General features: G+C 39.7%; 1 protein-coding gene across 3 annotated transcripts in view; it reads right to left on the bottom strand.

The window, feature by feature from the left end:
* The window catches only part of LGR5 (leucine rich repeat containing G protein-coupled receptor 5), a 90,188-nt gene extending 74,337 nt beyond the window's left edge, over positions 1-15,851 (bottom strand). For 2 of the 3 annotated variants that reach the window (XM_033514618.1, XM_033514617.1), the window contains exon 1: positions 15,432-15,851. In XM_033514618.1, the coding sequence (XP_033370509.1) occupies positions 15,432-15,646 (215 nt within the window). In that variant the 5' untranslated portion in view covers positions 15,647-15,851. The remainder of the gene's footprint in view (positions 1-15,431) is intronic. The other variant, XM_015629160.3, reaches the window with a different exon arrangement.
* Between the last annotated feature and the right edge of the window lie 4,144 nt (positions 15,852-19,995).

The following is a 19,995-nucleotide window of genomic DNA, read 5'->3' as shown; positions in this document are numbered from 1 at the left end:
TATATATATATATATATATATATATATATATGAAATTTGGTGTATATACTTCCCATTTACCATACTTACAAATTCTGGAACTGTGACTTTCAGAGAGTTATGTCTGGGTAAAAATTCTTCTCTTGGTTGACTACTAAATTGAAGGACTGTAATTGAACTCAGATTCTCTGAGAACGTTTGGCTACTCAGTTCTGCTGAATTCTAGATTCATCTGGAAAATTCTGAAGAATTTATATTGTGTCTGTTATAAGCATAGCCAATGAGATTTTTACAAGATATTGTTCATCAACTATACCAAATTAATCAAGGGAAAAGACCTTTGCTAATGAGCACATGACTACAACTAAATCAAAGATAAGAAAATCCCATCCTTATGGTTTTCTGTAGGGTCATCTTTGCATTGCAATCTGCAACAGTGCAAGGGCACTTGAAAAGTTTCCTGATCCCTTCACCTGCTCACTGAACTCCACATTTGTAGTCCCTGTCCATCAGGCTCTGCTGGTTTGGCTGTTTCTGCCAAACGTTTCAGTGAAATGAGACACATACTTTTCAACCAGAAGTGTGCTTCTTTTTAAACTAGATTATTTCACAGAACTGTTTAGGAGCAGAGTCCAAAAAACAGCTGAGTCAGCACAGCTGAAAATGATGGAGCCAAGAGCAAAAGTGTGGGACCAACTGGCTCCAAGGGGAGGGGAAGGCCAATATGAACATCTAAACATATCTCTGCTTCAGAGGGACTCTTAATATGGAAGCACATTTTTTCCTGAGTTTGCTCTTCCAACTCCAATCTTCCAGAAAATTTTGAGCACTATCTTCTTTCCAATTCTATGAATTCAGAAACTTAACTAGCAAAGACAAGTAACTCCTACACAGGGAATTCTGCTGCAGAAAGCAAGTTCTTTTCCCAGTGCCTGCTAAGCAAAATCATCAACTGCACTTGAGCCAGGACTCTCAGAGGTCAGCACACATGGTAGCACCTTGGAAGTTCACTTTTGGTGCTCTACTTTTCCTAAGTTCTTTCTCCTCACAGATCTAGCCAGTCCTAAATCTGTTTCCTTTCACAGCCTGGAGAAAGATCCCATTTTGGTTTCTCCTGCTTTTGAATGATGAAATTTCGTGCTTGTGAGACCAAAAGTGAAAGTGTACAGATTAAATTTATCAGAAAATAAAGCATAAAAATCACATTTTTCCTACCCTTTTCCTCATATCTTTCACTAAAGCACTAATGTAAGATTTCATTACATACCCACAAGTACAATCTTTGGACTAAACCCTACATGTCAACAATGTCTTCATTCTGTTGTTCTTTCAGGCAGAGTAATTAGAGCAAAGAACAAATTGGCTCTCAAAAGTAGCTTCTGCAATGGTGGCACTAATTTAGATTACTCCGTATTTTTTTCATTTTTGAAAGTAAATAATTTTTTAAAAATTGTATTCACTAGACATTCACTATTTATTTTGGGAACTTTAATTTAAAGTAATTTTAAAAATCCCAAACAATTTACCATAAGAGTTTACAACAAAATAAATATTATAAGGCTCAAACATATGCCAAATACAGGCACAGACAATATCTCTATGTATTCCATCAAGTGCAACTTAGAAAGGAAATAGTCTATCTTATCAGGTAATGTCTAAAAATAATGAGCCATTTAAATCAGATTCAATAGCTACAATAATCTTAGGAATAGTCTCTTCCTAGATCTGGAGTAGTAATGTGAGAAGCTTGAAAAAGCTTTGTTTTCAGGTGTAAGACATTAAAGATCGTAAGGCTAAAGGTCATAAAATCTGTGTAGGCACTCAGAGATGTAAAAAGGCAAACAGACATACCAGGAAGGAACCAGGCACTGAGAGGAAGATGGGGAGGTAACAGTCTCTACAGATGATTGCCTGATGTCACCCCAGTCACAGCACGATCCATCTTTCCTTCCAGACACAAACCGGCTAGGTCAACAGATGGATCCAAAATAATGTAACTGCTGGACTCCCATGAACACAGGATATCTTTGTACCCAATACAAAATTTAATGCACAGGTGAGCAGTATTTCCACTTTGACAGAAGGAAGGATTCAGGTACTGAGAAATTTAACATATTTTACACTTGAAAGACATTACTTAAAGGGTGTGTGGAGGCACTGCACTATAAAGAACCACTGCAGCTGAAATCATTACCACACTTTGGCATCAGCCACTTGCTTATGTCCCCAGAAAGTACAGTATATATAATAAATAAAATCATTTTACTGGTGAGCTTTACTTAAAGCTAGCAAAGCTTGTAGTATATTGTCATGTATTCTGCATGTGATAGTTTAAGAACATAAATGTAATTTTTTTTAAGATCCAAGAATAGCCAAGGACTTGAACTGCTGAACTAAACTTACAGCTCTGACAGACCATCATTTTTAACACAACTGAGGAAGAGTGGATCAGTCTGAACAGTCCTCATCTGCCTCTAGCCCTCTTGGGATGAGACACTGGTATATGGCAAACCTCCTCAGAAGCCAGACAAAGACATTTTACGTTCTCTGCTTGATAGCAGAACAATTCCCTATCTATACATGAGCTGACTGCTTTTCTAAGAAGCATTGTAAGGCCTTTCTCTGTGAGCTGTGTTGCTGTCTTAAGTAACCCACAAAGGAAAATACTTCAAAATAGCAATATATACCTCTAGCCACCCCTGCTCCTGAATTTAGAAGCAGCATAAACTCTGCTCCAATACCCCTTACTGAATTTTTCTTCAAAAGTAGCGCAGTCAACGGCATTGCATACTCTGTGAAATACTGATAGAGTAGCATGAGGTACAGAAGAGGTATTCAAACTGGTAATCAAGCTTTTATTCATTTTAATACCACTCAGCCTTATGTATATACTTACCCAGTCACATCCCAGACTTGTTTCTCTACAGCAGCAATCTGGCATTTTAGTAATTTATTCATAGGAAACCGCACATCTATTTAGTGTCATATGTTTGAAGACATTATTCCATTGGTCTAACATTCACTTTCATTTGTCCAGCTTGAATTTTTATCCATCAATATTGTGTCTCATGTTAATTAATATGTTAATACTCAAAATATTATGTTAATACTATTTATTCTTTGAGTGCTTGATAATAATCTTAGTTTATGATGTCATACTATCAGAAAAAAAACCCATTATCTTGCCTATCAAAACATTTAATGATGTATTTTTACTTAAACTGGCAGTCAGAGACAACTGCATAAACAAGACTACTATGAAAAGGAAATATTCACAGGAAAATAAAACTCTCTGCATTATCTGTTTTGGTGGACGACATAAAAGGGAACATAAATATCTGAATGTTGTTGAGGTTTCTTTCTATCCTTTTAAACCCTGTGTTACTGAAATCAATCTCTGAAGTTCTTTCTTTATACTCTCCCTGACAAAGAACAAAATATTCAATATATCTTTTTTAACAAGAGACGAAAATATACATATAGTACATCATTAAAATACTAACTCAATAATTATATGCTCTGAAACAGCACTGCAGAATCATTTTATGATGCAACTTCAAGGCTTCTATCTCGCACTCTACTGAGAAATTCCACCTCATATTTCATCTTCATCAATAATTGCGCCATAGTGTATAAAGAAAAATTTTGAACACACTTTGTCCTCTGTCATTCTTCCACTTGGTGCAGCCCTGCTTGTTTCGGGTCAGCTTGCACGGCCTTGGACCGTGCATTCCCAAAGTGCAGCCAGGGTCACTGCAGGGGCAACAGGCCTGCTCTAATTGCCCCTGAGGGGACTGACTTGGGCATTTGCTTGTCACTCTGCTCGAGGACTTCTGTTTCCCCAGTGAGCCAGGAGCTGCTCTGAGAGTTAAGCAGTGTACAAATACCCCAGCTGCTCGGTCCACTCCTTAGACCCATCTTCTCAAGTGTCCTATTGGTTAGTGCTGGCCCAAAGCATTTCATTGTAAACAGACTCAGCAGCATAGAGGAACACTTGGTTTATGTCTAAACCTGCTCACATATGTCAAATTACTAAGTCTTTTAATTTTTGGAATTTTTTCTGACAAGCAGCACCATTTTACAGATAGAGAAAAAAACATCTAATACTAGTAGAGATAATACTAACTGAAAGAACACAGACAATCTTCTGCTGGTAAGGTGTATTTTTTTTTCCTTTTTGTCTTTCTGCTGTAATTCTCCTGTGGTGGGGACATCCATCCATTCACCAAATTCATATTGTTAAATGATGATACACAGATTTCTTATTTTCATTTGGTCATTACTAACAACCACCTTAATACTGCTTTATAAAAACTGTGAACACAACTTAATGGAAGCTCTCCATGCTAAGACAATCCAAACCACTAACGAATGTCATTAACAATAGAATTACTATCGTTGATACTTCAGTAATAACTCATTCACTAAATACTGAAAAAAAAAAAAAGAAGTTGAGTTCTCAACTCAGTATGGAGGTATTTGGATAAAGAGTGAGTAATTTCCTTTAGATTAGACTCATCATGTCCCAACAGAATCCTCTACAATAAAATTGTGATATACCAGGGGTTCCATCCACATAATTGAAAGGAGTTTCAGTTCTAGCTTCATTGGGAATCAAGCTGGCTCATAATTAGTTTTCACAAGCTCTTATCAGAAGGGATTAAGACAGCAGCACATTGAGAGCAGACAGCATTTCCTTATAGACTTCCCACACAGAGATAGAACACTGCAAATAATACCATCCAGTAAATCTGGATATTACGAATTCCTTGTGAAATCTGATGCTCCTCCAGCACTGCTTTATGGAAAGACAGGCAGGAACATAGAGCTTGCATGACTACAAGATGCCGTATCCATGATTGATGATAAATGTAGAAAACAGACCACATCTGGATTCAGGTTTATGGGATTCTTCACAAATTGACCAGAGACAGCCATTGAAGGCCGAACAGCTGAGGCAGCAATATGTACAGAAATGTGATTTTGATAACTCTATTTGGTATGACAGTTGTTTCTGCCTATAAGTGGAATGAATGTACCACAGCACAGTACGAAAAATACCTGTTGCTCTGTTCACTTAATGTTATCAACAATGGCCATAAAAGGACTGAAAACCAAAAGAAATTCCCTCCTTACTGAAACTCCTGCATGATCTGTACAGTTGGCACAACTCCTTGACAGAACACAACTCACCTGCCAGAATCTGCATTCTGATGCAAACAAGGCAATAATGATGATCACTCAATGGTACGCCTAAAATATTTTTTTTTTAAGAAAAAATTGACTTTTTTTTTATTTCAAAAAGATGAACACTGCATACTAATGACACAACAGAAGCTTTTCTGTAAAGAGTTGACACTTCAAAAATAAAGCAAATGCTTAAATTTAATTAATGCTTTTCAAAAATCTTCAAAATTTTCAAATTCAATTTATTTCAGTAGTACCAATTCCATACAATTAAGTTAGTTCCATTAGTATAAGCATAGCAGAAACTACGTGAAGTCTTCCTTGGCATAAATCTACTAATTTTCCTACATGGAATGGCATACAGAAATCTGAGTCATGAGTGGGTGTCTCAGGTTGTTCAAAGAATCACTGGAAAAAGCAGGTTTAATATTAAAGTGAAAACATGACAAAGCTCATTGGCAAGGTTCACTCTACTGCTAACTAGATGGTTAAAGAGAGAAAAATCAGACTAAAATCTAAAAACCTACCAAAATTATCTCTGTGGAGGCTGAGGATGAAAAAAGGGTAAGCATTAAAAGGAGTAAGAGAGACTCTTTCTTTTAGTCCCAAAGTTTAGGGTAAACCTGCCTGCCAAATTTAGCCCTAGACTTGACCAATGGCTTACACCTAAAGATTTTAACCACATTTAAATTCAGCAGCACTTAATAGCCTAATTTGAACAATTTGTCGAAAGATTCAATAGAATTTACTATATAAGCACAATAGCAACTCATACATACCTTATGAATCTAACCCACTTAAAAATCTAAGAGAGAAACATTTGCAGCACATTTGCTGTTGCATAGTCACACTCACACAAACACCTAAGGGAATATGTACAAGGTATAGATCTGTGAAAAATTCCAGTTTCAGTGCAGTACTCATATCAGACACCTTTTCATCTCTATGGGTGAAGGTTTGAGCTTCAAGGAGTGGGGATATTGACCCAGGTCCCATGGGTGGCATTTGGCAGTGATCCTCCAATTATCTTGGTAAGAAACTTGAGAGTTCGCTGGCTCTGAGAGGTGTCCCTTGTAGAGGGAGATTCCCACTCACAGCCTGCTGTGAACCAGGAGAGCTCAAAGGATCTCACTTAGGACTCCTGTTTGTAGGGTCTCAAGGCTTTAGTCAGTAATTTTCCATCATGGTCACAATACTGGTCGGTAACTTTCTTTGAAAGTTTAATAACAAAAATATTGTTCCACTTGGATTGTCATTCAAGCAAGAAAAATAGGTTTCCATGGCTGTTCATTAAAAAACAGGAGCTCATTAGACAGAACTAGTTCCTGGGAGCAGACAGGGTTTCTTATAAGAAAAAAAAGGTTAGCCCAGGTGCTTCTCATCAAGGCTGAGGGGTAGCAAGCATTTCTGAGATCATAGTGCATATTCAACAAACATTTTTTATTCTAAAAACATGTACCTCAAGATTTCAAGAATGTATTTAACTATGTTCTGTACTGTCTCTGGCCTTCAGGTAGTTAGGATGTTCCAAAGTCGTTGTCCTGGTCTTTCTTTTCACATCTTCTGTCTTGCCTAGAAGGAAAAAAAGTTCTGGCACTTCACAGTTCACACTACTTTACATATGTGCAGGCAACAGGTAAGAGACAAAGTGAAGCCTCCATATGCTGAGGAATTTACAGTATTCCCAGATACTAATCTCTGGTCAAGAGCTTTTACATTGTCCCTTTTCAATGCTAGGCCTAAAAAAGAGCACGAGACCCTTTTCCTGCTACCAATTACTCTTCCACAGTGCCTCACACTCAAGTTTTAAAAACACCTATCAGCAATACTGCACATCCTTACTCTTCACCCCAACACAAGTATATCCTCAGGTCTTATCTCCACGGAAGAAACAAACATTTCTGATACCTCTGCCAAAGTCTTACTGCATACACATGGCACAAATGTGAATTGGGAATTTAGAAATTAGTTCTAGACTAGAGTGACACTTCTGAGGGTTTAAAATGTTTAAAATTGGTTGAGCCGCCTGATAAGAGGTACATGTCACTCTATGGCACCAATACAGGCAGATTCCCAAGCAACCTGCTGCCTCTTTGTTCTCCATGTAATTTTTGTTGCTCTGTTAACCCTTCTGTAATTGTGTTTGCCTGTTGCAGGTTACAGTCAATACAGTGAGGCTTTATGCAGGGACACTCTAGGACAGGAATGTACTCCCTGAGACCCTCGTCAGGTCACAAGGTTGAACCTGCACCTCTTTTGGACTGCTTCCAAATCCTTGTCTTTGCACAACTTCAGCACAAGTGCAGGCAATACTTCCATATTGCACCAAGCGTATGCATCCTGTATTTCCTTGTCAGCAGGTCAAATATTACTCTCAGATGCCTGCACAGACTTCACTCATTCCAATAAGAAGCTTATATATCACAGAGTTCAGGTCACAAATCCAGGAACAAAACTGAAAGGCAGACATACATCCTTGTGAAGAAAATTCCTTGGGACCTCCCTTATTTTACCATGTCATACTCATAATTAGTACCTAATTAAGTATTCTTAATCTATCAATCAATCATTCTCCAGCTTTTTTCAGCCACCACCAAATTAGTCAGATTCAGTTGTAGGCAGTTTTCCCAGCCATTACATAAACGGAGAAAGAGTAGAGAAAAGTTGTGTGTTTACTTGAATCCATATAATATCCAGGAGAAGAACTTCAAGGTTTCTACCTGAATCCCAGTTATAGCTAATTGATCATATTCCCTGTTCTCAGAAGCAGTTTCTCCCCTATTTTCATGCTTCCAAAATGACAATCTCTGTGACGTAGGGTGTTTAAGAAACTTTGGTTTCTATGCCTTCCTAAGGATGAATCTTATTTCTGGACACTGGACAACTTGGTCTCACTGTCCACTACAAACATAAATGCAGCCTCATCATATGCGAGACCAACAGGAGAAATATTTAATTTCTGAGGCAGCCTCCACACCAAGCTGATTAAGGATCAAGCTCAAAGGCAAGTTACTCATCAAGGTGGTTCAGAACAGGTAACTTTCAGCTGTGGATGAGAGTTTTGTCTTATCTTACTTGCTTCCTTTGCCAGCTATGACCTTCTTCTCCCCTGAGGCTACACAGAGACTCATTTACAAACTCAGTGAATGCCAAATCAGCGCAGCTACACTTCCCTTGATGCTGACATCATCTCACATCTGTTCTTTCATTCACTTACACTAGCGTTTTTATTATCCCAGGATCCAGAAGACATGGTATAACTGGCATCATAAGATGCCTACTGCTGCAGAAATGAGGGCTAGGAAATTCCAATTTCTGTGTAATACCAGTGCTTTAACTGTTCTATCCCCAAACAAAGCAGCCTGAAGTGTTAGGTAAAAAACTGAACAGAAAAAAAAAACTGTAAAAAAAAGTAAAGTAGTAGTACCAAACACCACAAAAAAAGGGTTAATTTTATTCACAATCATTATGCACATTAAGTTTCAATTAAAAGAATAATTCTGCATTTCTTAAGTAATTAATGCTTACGTTTAGTAATTTCACTAAGCATGGTTACTCTCAATAAAAAGAAACCATTTCATCAAGTGTCATCAAATGAGGGGAGAGATTTTGTGTGGCAAGACTTATAGTTGTTTGTGCTGCTTTAGACTGATAGATAGTTTTTAAAATTTGTCCAACATCTCTCTATACACGGATGCCTCCATGCACACAATATTGTATCACCTGTGCAAAACTAACTATACTTCCAAAATATAAGGCAAAAAGTTTTAGAAATTTTTAGTCAAAATATGTCCTTTAAATTATTTCACTGTAATGACATAATTTAATACTGATGGAAGATGGTGCATTCCAGATAAAGCTGAATATTCAAATCAGTCTAAGATTTTGAAATGTTTTTAAAAGCAATGATATTAATTATTTATAATATATATAATGCTTTAGGCTGTGCAATGAGACAGCAGTGCAGAACAGCTTAATGAAACTATTCCCCAGAGCTGATACTTGGGAAAGGGACAATTATTTTAGAATAAGTAAAGGTCTTCATCAACAAACATTTGCACATGTGATTTCAGTGGAACCATTCCTGACACTAAAGTATCTGGAGAAGTATTTGCAGGACTGAAGCCAAATCATACAATTGGACCTAAACTAAGTGCCCATTTGTTACCAATAAAATCCCAGTTTGGGAGTGGCTGATTATTATAATTATCATTGTTGGATAACACTACACTTGAAATTAATTATTTTTTGCAGCAGTGACTAGACATGAAAATATAACTTGTCATTTCAGAGAATGGCCTCAGTATTGTGGCCACGGCCCCTAAAACCCAAAGCTCATAGCTAAAAATTAGTAAAACATAAGAAAATAATAAAACTGGAAGGTGATACAGAATGTACTGTCTGAGCAAAGCCAGATAAAACTGCATCAGTTCCTGGGAACTTGCATTGCAATCCCATTTCATTACTGTCTAGAGATACAAGGATTGCTGGCACTTAGCATAATACAAGCTGGCTGGGGGTCTTTTTTGTCTAAATGGCAAAGACATGCCAGGACAGTATTTCTATTTGGGTGCTGCTGCTTCTTTAATACTCATTCTAAGGTCTCTAATTCAAAAATTACCAGATATTGCCTGTAGACTTTCAGGGGAAAAAAAAAAAAAAAAAGCACTAGGACTAAGTCAGGAGTACCATGAGTTTCCGCCCTGAACAGTTGAAACAGCTCACTACCTTTGTACATTTTTAATTTAAACCTCAATTCTCAGAGATATGAGAAGGCAGCACTCCTTCAACAAGTGTCAGCAACACCATTTCAGGCCCTATTCCTCCCCAACCACATTTGTTTCTTTTATGGTTCTCCAGGCGATAAATTTCTCACATCTGATCAGTAAAACTGTACAAGAGATTCTCAGGCTTTCTCAGCAAACAGTACAGAGCATATAGCATATGGATTTGCCACATGAATTGTTAAATGTCCGAGGAGTAAGCATGCTTTGATCACATCTTATTTTTTTTTAAAGATGTTAGGGTATTTTCTTCTAACTGAAGTCTAAAGCTGTTCTGGTATGTCAAAAACACCACATCATGTTCTGCCTTCAATCAGTTTACTCGGAGCCAAGGGAACCACACCTTATTTACCATGATTTTTACTGGGAAAAGAATCAGATCTGCTGGACAGTTCAAGGAAGTCAGGGAAAACACCATAAATTGTATTAATCATGACCATTTAAATAGCCAACAGAGAATTAAGAAAGCAGTGCATGCAGATGAAATATTATCTTGACCAACAAACAGAATAAAAGAAGGTGATCTGGACTACTGAAAGATTGGTAGCAATTTTAAGCATTTGAAAGACAAACGACATTACAGAAAAGACTGGGTTAACAAGGGAGCACTTGAGGGAAGTCTAATCTCCGCTGGCATGCTGGCTGGGAAGGTCAGCCCGGTGCACGCGTTCTCAGCTGGAGTCAGGCTCCCTCTGCCCGGCCAATTGTCCTATGCACTTGAGGTACCAACCAAAGGGAAGGTGCCTTCACTCTGTCAGCACCTTGTATTCTCCCAGTTTAAAGCCAGCTTCCTTTTCCCTGTCAATTCATGCAGTGTTTCCACACAGCAAATGCTAAAGGAGAGACGTAACGTGTGAGAGCCTTTTTTTCCTTTCTGAGCAGCAAAAGGCTCTTTAGGAAGCAGTGTAAAGTTATTTTTAACACTGTAGTCTCAAGTGAGAAGAATGATATTTCAAAATACATTTTCAATCCAAATCTTTCTCAAAGAAACTGACTTTGCTTTCAAAACACACTATGTTTTGAAATTTAAAGCAAATCTCTTGAAAACTGACGAACATGATACTTTACACAGTTTGTTACTTCAGTTTTTGTTTGACCACAAGTACAGAGGAAATGTTACATTTCCTTTTCAAAAGCGGAGATCTAGCACTAAATTCTAAATCCAGAATCTGGATTCACCTTCATCCTCAATCAGGACAAGATTCAGATTACTAACTGAAACCACATGACAATCAGTTAATTTAAGGTCTATAAAGTTTGTAGCTATGTGAAGAATTACTTTCTAAGGAAAGATAGACATTTTACAAAATACCTAACTCCTAAGTCTTGCCAAGGGATCTGGAAGGTGTGAGAGACTTTAAAAAATCTCACTTCTTTGTAAGAAGATATGCTGCTATTTGATCTATTTGAAAAATCATGGTCATTCCCAAAATACCTCTCGAGAAGACACAGACAAGACCTGAATTTGCACTGTGAGATAAAAATGACTAAAAGGATGCAAATTTACCTTAAAGGATTGTTTTAATGATTTTGGGTATTCCTGATACAGAAATGACTATATTTCTTATTTCAGAAGTATTGTTAATTTCTGGGACTGTACTTCCTTACCTTCAAAATAGTAAATAATCTTTTCATTCAGGTTCATTACATTTCTCTTTCTTTTCATTTTTTATGTTTAGTAGTCTTAAATACTTTCAGAATCTTTTTTTTTACTGTGCTCCACAGGAATAGTTATCATCAAATAAAATAGTATAGAAATCAATGAAGTGGAAGGTCAAAATTTACTAGAAGATTGATAGGTTTGAAACCTTATAACATGCACTGATTTCTTCTTCATAGGTTCTACTGTAATAATATCAATACTGTCAAAGTTTTGAAAAATAATTTTTTCTTAATAATTTATATGAAAAAAAACATATTTCACCAAGTGTTAGAACACATATTTAAAATGTACTTAAATTTAAACTTTTCCATTAAACTATAATGTAAAAGGCAACCTGCTGCAACATTTACATTTGTATTCATGCGTGTCTTTGTCAATCTATGATGTTAACATTTTGCAAACATTCTGCTTATCATTGACAGGTTTTGATCACAAACACAGCATATGAATTCTTAGATAGCCCTGGCAGTTATAATAAACTTACTTTTTTGTATTGTCAAGGCCCAAAACAAAGAACCTAAAAATCTCTAAGTGCTGTCTTCTATATTGTCATCACATGAGATTGAAAAGAAAATCTGTTTTCATTACTTGTCATACTAAATATTCTTCAACAGGAGTTTCCAGATTTTACACGATTTTTAATGACTAATTATTTAGGTAAAGTAGGACAAGCCTGTGGTTAAACAATGGAGTTAGGATTTCTTTAATGGCTGACTTTGTCATAAACTTTACCTCTAACTCTGAGCAAGCCCTTCTCCACTTCAGTTTTCCACATCACAGCAAATGGTAACGATATTTCACTAACTCATGGTTTTGGTTTGAGAATTAATGAGGGTCCCATGTGCAAAAGACCTGTAGATTCTGGCTTCTTCTTTCCTCTGTGAACTGATAGGAAAGTGACCTGTTCTTAATTTGAAACAGAGACTCAGGGCTGCCCTTCATCAGCACATGGAATTCTCATTTATGTCAACAGGAGTTGCATTGAATACACTGAATACATTACTTAGCCTAAAAGTAAATGAAGAAAAAGGAACGGAAAGAAACTCTTGGATTCTTCTTGCCTGCTCTTAAAAAGTCTAGCAGCTCATGGCAGCAGACACATAATCATAAATAAAAATATTTTTGATGGGAGGCAAGAAATGCTGCCTGGGATTATAAATGAGAATGGAGAAATTGTAGCAGGTCCATCTGTAGAGTACATTGAGCTCTACTGCAAGAGCACCATCATAAAATAAATGATGGTACATGCAAAATTCAGACACCATAATATATCATGCTCTATAGACATTTGTCTCAAAATAAAACAAACCTTTAATGGCCTCAGCATTTCAGCTTTTCACACCATCTCCAGTGAATGCCAAGGAAACAGTTACCTTTTTCTCCTGAGTGTTAAACTAAGATAAAAAGTTCAGTAATTTAGAAAAAAAACCCCAAGCTTTAAAAGCTCAAACTTAATCCCAGGTAGTACTACACACTGGTTTTAGTCAGATATATCTATGGTAGAAGAACAGAATCAGCTGAAGGAGATTGTTTTTTTCTGGAAAGAGATTAAATGTGAATATACAATTTTAATCTCTTGCTTTGATCTGAGGTAAAAACTGTCAGAGCAGAAAGAGACATTTTTTGGGTTTTGGGGGGGAAAAAAACAACCAAAACAGAAAGGAGAATAATCAAGAAGCAGCTGGTTGGCCATTACCAAGCTCAGGGAGGCAAACATGCCTATAACAAGCAGGCAAGTTTTAAAATTTGCCATTGCTTAGCCATCTACAGATTATGAGATTTGACAGTTCTTTACAGAAGGCAGGCAGGAGCTACAATTCTGCATAATTAGGCAATAATTAATCAATCCAAGAATAGCAGCCTTGTAAATTTGGAAAATGGTAAGTGTAGTCATCTATGTGTATAAACTAGTCTTTTAAACTTTATACTGCCTGCATGCAGTCCTAGTCATTTAGAAGTCTGCCTTTCCAAATAACATTTTTTCACTTCAGTACGTTACTGAACAGAGGATTTTTGACTGGAGAAAGACATTCCTTCTGAAGGACGGAAGAATTTAAAAACAAAAGGGCAGACAGACTAGACCACAATCCTTCCAAGAAGCAGGTTACCAGAGGCAGAAGAACCCCAGCAATAGTATTTTGACATCACCACATATATGCTCGCTTTCTCTTCATAGAACAGTCAAACAGTAGATTCTCTCGTGTTTTTCTGGTTTTAGCATTCCTCCAAGCAGTGAGGAATTTAGGGACTCTACTTCTTAACACAGGATATGTACAGTTTAAGTATGCCTTCATACCATCACCATCTACCTTTCTGTTTATGGCTTTCCAAAGCACCAGAAAACATTGTATCTCATGTTTACCCAAAATACTGACCAGCTACTTTTGGAACTAGTGGCAGACCTTCTATGTGTCTTAAGGACTGCATCTTTATTACACATAGCCAAAGTTTTGCTGTACTTCAAGCGGTCGTTCAGTAATGCTGGCTGCTGACTCCTGCCTTCTAACATTATCAATAGCTTTGACTTTGAAATGTTTCTGATGAAATAAGCTAAAACTGATCTTAAGAAAAAGCTCAGAATAGTATTTACATGCATATTATATAAAAAAAGTCTTTCAGCTGTTCACCCTCTTTAAAAATGTATGCTATTTTCTTTAAATTAGGCTTTCCCCTAATACATACTTAGATTTGGTTGGCTGCGCTTAATTTCCACCTTGTCTATGTTGTCATGTTCGTACTTCCTGCAGAAATCCATTTCTAGCTTACTTTGTTCTATTTTTCCCGATGTAAGATATATATTTTATGTCCTTTGAAGTACGGTATTAACAGAGAAGTGCGCTCAGAATGATTAGTACCCCAGACACATAACACTGTGAAAGCATCTTCACAGTAACTATAGTAGCAAGCGTGTTAACAGCATGTCAGGATACAGAGACTGGACTAACAACGTTCAAAGCCAGACATACTTTATGCTGGGTACGAACAATACGCAGTAAATTAACAACCTACTGGTCAAGCAACCACAAAAAACTATGGAATCAGTAAGGACAACACTCAAGCAACACTTGGAGCACCAGCACTTTCAACGAAAGACGAAACCACGAGAGGCTAAGCGACGAATATTGGGCCATAAATAAGGAAACAAAGAGTTTCACCAGAGTTCTGGATGGGTTTTTTGCTAATACGAAGTTGCTCCGTTCTCGCCGGCTCCGTCCCTACACGCTGTAATTCATCGCGCCCGAGATGCAGCGCAGCTCGCAGGCACCGCAGCCCGTGCCGGCGGGGATGCCCGCTCAGGCGGGCACTGCGAGGCCCGGGGCAGCCTCCCGAGGGGCGGGGTGCGCCGGCCCCAGGCGGGATCTGGACACAAGCACCTGTGTCTGGACACGGGCACTCCGGTCCCCGAGCGCTGCCCGACCCCCGGGAGCGCGCTTTTTTCACTGCCTTTACTCCACTCAACACAGGGGAGATCTGTTAACGATTAAATCAGCGGCGGCCGCAGTTCAAAGCCCTGTCCCGGGAAGCAAAGGTGAAGATAACGTCCCGGCGGATCGCGTCGAGTTTCTGCTGTTGCAATCGCTTTTAATTACCCTCCAAACGGCACATCACACAGCGATCCTTCGGGCGCCGGACCGGGCACCGCGATAGCCAGATACCTATAAACGCTTTACAACGCGTCCGCTGATTAAAAAGCGATTAGAAACTTATTTGAAGTCTGGCGTTCTCTCCGGGCACGGAGCGCCTCCTGTCAGCGCCGGGGGCCGGCCCGAGCCCTCCCGCCGCCGCCGGTGCGCCCTTCCCGGCCCGCCCGCACTTACAGGTAGGAGGTGAAGACGCTGAGGTTGGCGGGCACGGCGGTGAGGCCGCGGTCGGAGCAGTCGGCGCGGAGCAGCACTCCGTCCAGCTCGCAGCGGCACGGCGCCGGACAGCCCCGCGGGCGCTGCCCGCCGCCCCGCGCCCCCCGCCGCAGCCCCGGCGGGCACAGCAGCAGCAGCAGCAGGAGAAGGGCGCGGGCAGCGCGGGTCGTAGCCATGGGGCCCGGGGGGTACCTAGAGCCGCGGGGCGGCCGCTCTCATGCCCCGGGGCGCGGCGGGGGCGAAAGGCGGGCGCCCGTCTGGGCTCGAGGAGCTCCTGCGGCCGCCGCCGCCGCGCCGCTGTCTGTGGTAGCATCTCAGTTTACACGCTGCTTTAAAGCCCTGGAGCCGGCACCGCGCGCCCGCTGACGCCGCCCCAGCCTTGCCCGCCGTGGCGCAGCGGGCCCTGCCCGCGCCGCGGTGCGAGCGGGCGGGTGGGCGGGGGCGGCCGCGGCCCGGCGGGCAGGCGGGAGGAGGGAGCGGGGGAACGCCGCCCTCCGCCTGCCCTCCGTGAGGGCCGTGCCTCGGCGCCCGCCTCGGGCCCTCGTCCCGCCTTCACAGAGTGGGTCAGGCTGCAGGAGGCCGCAGCGGGTCATATGCGCCAAGCACTCTGTCCAAGCGCTCATCCCAGAGCACATGGCATTCAGGATTGCGTCCAGGCAGCTCCCGAATAACTCCATGAGGGAGACTGCGCAACCTGTTCCAATGAGCGATCACCCGCTCAGAAAAGTTCTTCCTCGTAATCAGGTGGAACTTCCTGTCCATCATACAATCATAGAACCGTAGAATAAGCTGAGTTGGAAGGCAGCCGTCAGGATCATCGAGGCCAAATTCTGGCCTTGCACAAGACACCCCAAGAATCACACAGTGCACAAGAACGTTGTCCAACTTCTGTCCGGTGCCTTGTGTCCTAGTGGTTGGTGCCACTGAGAAAAGCCTGCATTCACTTTCTTGGTGCTCCCTCCTGCCCATTGGGTATTCATATATATTTATGAAGTGCCTTCTCTGTCCTTTCTTTCTAAGGGGGAATCCTCCCTCACAATAGGGATGCACATGTGGACATTTCTAGAAGGTGGGAGAACAGGCAGTTGTGGAAGTGGGGGGTAAGGTCCTGAGGTCATGGGGTGAGGAGTGGGTCTCTGGGTGATGAGCTGAAGGCTTGGGTGCTCTAGTGGGCTGGTAGGGAGTTCTAACCTCTAAGGTCTTGTTTAGTTAGTCGGTGGTCCCAGCTGCAGACCGTGGTCCTGGTCAGTGATGGCGATCCACTCTCTTCCCTCCCCACATGGTTAAATCACAGGCTTGCCAGCAGGCAGCGATTTTCTAAACAGGACTGTCTGCTGAGGGAAACAGTTCACAGTGAGGCTGCCACTGAGATGTCCCTCACACAGCTTCTTGCCAGAGGTTCTCCTCAGATAGTGCACAAAAAACTTGCCTTTGTGCTACGTGTCTGTGACTGAATGAGGCAAAGGTGAGGATGGCAAGGTTTTTAAAACCTTTTTCCTCCAAATCAGTTTTCAGTGTGAACGAAGTTGGCCACAAACTCCAGATTTGAGACTAGCTGCCAGTTTAAGAACCCAGTCCCAGACCAATTCCTGTTTAGACTGGTAACTAAATTGTTGGTCAGGCTACTCAATACACAATGGAGAACATTAGTTAAAGGTTTTCTGCTACACTCTCTTCGAATCTACAATTAAGTCTGAAATGAGAGCCTAATGAAAAGGCCAGCAAAATACATGGTTTTATATTCCACCCAGTTTATAACACCTGTTTTCACCTCTGGACCATAATCTGGTATAATCTGAGTTGCAGAATGATCTTGTACTGGTACTCAAGTGTTTTATTTGAAATCATAAAAAAGGAATCTGCTCTCTGGCTAGTTAGACCAAAATGTTTTGGACTGTGGGGCTGCTGTGTAACTTTTCCCCAAGCATCACCTTGTCCTAAGATAATAACAACCGTGGTTGAAAGCATGAAGTGCCTGTGAGAAATTCCCAAAGAGAAAAACTCTCCAGGAAGAGAATTTTTTTCATTCTGTGTCATGATATGTGTCCAGGAGACCTCTTCCCCCAAAAGTTCTGGCTGTCTTTTGCCCATGTCTATAAGTTTTTATTTTTCATAAATAAAACAAACAGTATTTATTTAACTTGAGGCTTTTATACACTTTTGTTTTGTTTTGCTTTGTTTTTTTGTTCTAGAAAGCCAAGAGTATATTGTTTATTCATTTTCTGTCAAGGATTTATCAGCTTCCACAAGATACCTGAAGTTAGACAGACATAGTTTTATTAGCAGCGAGAATTCAACTGTAAAAGTCATCCTCTGTATGTTATTTTGTGTAAGTACATTTGTTGAGCTAGTGGCTTTCTTTAAAATACTAAATGTACTTCTATACAATTTTGCTTAAATATTTTTTGGAAGTAAAGTAGCTTGAAGATTAAAAGAAGGATTTTTTGGGAACGGATATGGATAATTCCTACCTTTATACATTTAAACTAGGCTGTACAATTTTTTCCTTTTCATGTTTCTCACAGGTCTCTAGTTCACCATGAAGGGAAAAAGAAAAAACAAGAGTCTGCTTGCTGAGGTCTCTGGGAGGTGCTGTTACTGTTCCAAAAGGCTATTTGGACTGTAAGATTTCCTGCAGGTTCTAACATCTCACCATAATGTCTCGGTCACTTGAAGTGACATCCATGTAAAACCATCAGTGGTCTTTGGGTTTCATCAAGGCAATAAACCACAAATCCGTCAGGGATGTCTGCAGAATGTTCTCTTGAATCTGTCTTCCTGATACTCAGGCAAAACCCCTGATCTTTTGAATATAAGACATGATGATGCTTTAGCCTGAGGTTTACCAGTATAAAAGGTATCTTTATGAAATACTACCTACAAGTAAACAAAATTATATGTTGTGTTATATATTCTTAGCAGACAAAAAATGTAACAATTCATATGTTAAGAATGCATAGCAGATATATATATTTATATTTATATATATAATATATATATATAAATATTTAACATCATTACTTACAGCATGACAGATTTTAGCCTTTATGTGAAATTTGGGGTTAAAATATATGACTGTAAAAAGAAAATTGTCTATCTAAACTATTCACTGCTATTTCTGTTTTGTAAACTTAAACTCAATAAAATTATTTTTAAAAACTGTGGCTAGAGCATTTGACAATTTAAAATTGTGCTTAATCCTGAAATGATCAGTTGTCCCAGCCAAAATGGAGTTTAAATCAGAAGTGTTAACAGACCTTGTACTAGAAAAGGTAGCAGCTAGTTTAAATATTAAGACAAGTCCAATACAGGGCCAAAGGAAAAAGCACAACAGCAGAGAACACAGTACCTGACTGTAGCATGTCTTTTCCTTTCCTGCCTATGGATTCTAGGCTAGATTCCTAGAAGGCAGTAAGTACAACTCTGTGTTTAGACTATGGAGAAAACAAACATCCTGTGCAGGGTGGAATTCTTTTTCTGGCTATTGGGTTAAGAAATTCTTCATTGAATGTGTTGAAATCCTTACACTGAAAGGGTTCAGTGGGCAGGTGTGCGGCTCTGCAGCCCTGAGGCTGTTCTGCTGGTACAGCAACTTTCCAGTGATCTGAGCAGAAGGATCCTTTCCTCCTTTCAGGGCACTTCATTTGTCCTTTTATCCCAGCTAGCCTTGGAGACTGGTGCATGCCTTAGTCTATCACTATAGAGGCTTCTTATACATACATAGCAGAAGGCTATTTATGTGCTGTGTTCTCTTGGTTCTGTATTTACCTATTGGTGTATGTTCCCGTTCATTTGCATCACATTACCTGTCCTGTTTTGTGGAGGACCTTGAACTAACATGAGTATTTACATCCCTTTATTAAACCGTACAGTGTTCAAACCAAGGCAAATGGCACTGTTTCTATTTTACATAGTGATAAGAGCTGGTACCTGAAATGTAGGGTGGGTAGGGTATGAATAAATTAATGAAATACAAGATTTTTAATTGCCCTGGCTCAATTTACCACCTGACTACAGCTTTTCAGTCACAATAACAATGTGTCACAATGGACAGTTTTATTTTATCATTATGGATTTGGTTTTTTGGGTTTTCATGCTATTTAAGGCATGCTATGTCATGCCTTATTAGAAATAGTCAATATCATATTGATTCTTTAGTTTGGCACACTGCCATCTAGCTGCATGGTTCCCTCAGCAGTTCTGTAGTCAGTGTGGTGGCAGGACTGAGGCAAAACATCTGACAGCTAAGATTCATCTGAAATCTTTTTCAATACTCAAGTTTCTAATGGGATGAAGGGACAAAACTAGAAAGCAGGTATTATTACTGCTACAATTCATACAGTGACACTTGGCTTATACGTATAATTTTGAAACAAATATTGATTGGTATGAGCATTATTTTTAGTCTGAAAACATCTGATGGTAAAGTTCACAACATTAGTGCAAAAATCAGGATTATCCAGGCACATTTTGATAGTTAGAAATTTGGGAAAGAAGCAAGGGAAATATGTAAATATGTAGGCTG

The sequence above is a fragment of the Parus major genome, chromosome 1A (assembly GCF_001522545.3).
Source record: "Parus major isolate Abel chromosome 1A, Parus_major1.1, whole genome shotgun sequence".
In the NCBI taxonomy this organism is placed as follows: Eukaryota; Metazoa; Chordata; class Aves; order Passeriformes; family Paridae; genus Parus; species Parus major.
This window is presented reverse-complemented; position numbering and strand designations above follow the sequence as displayed.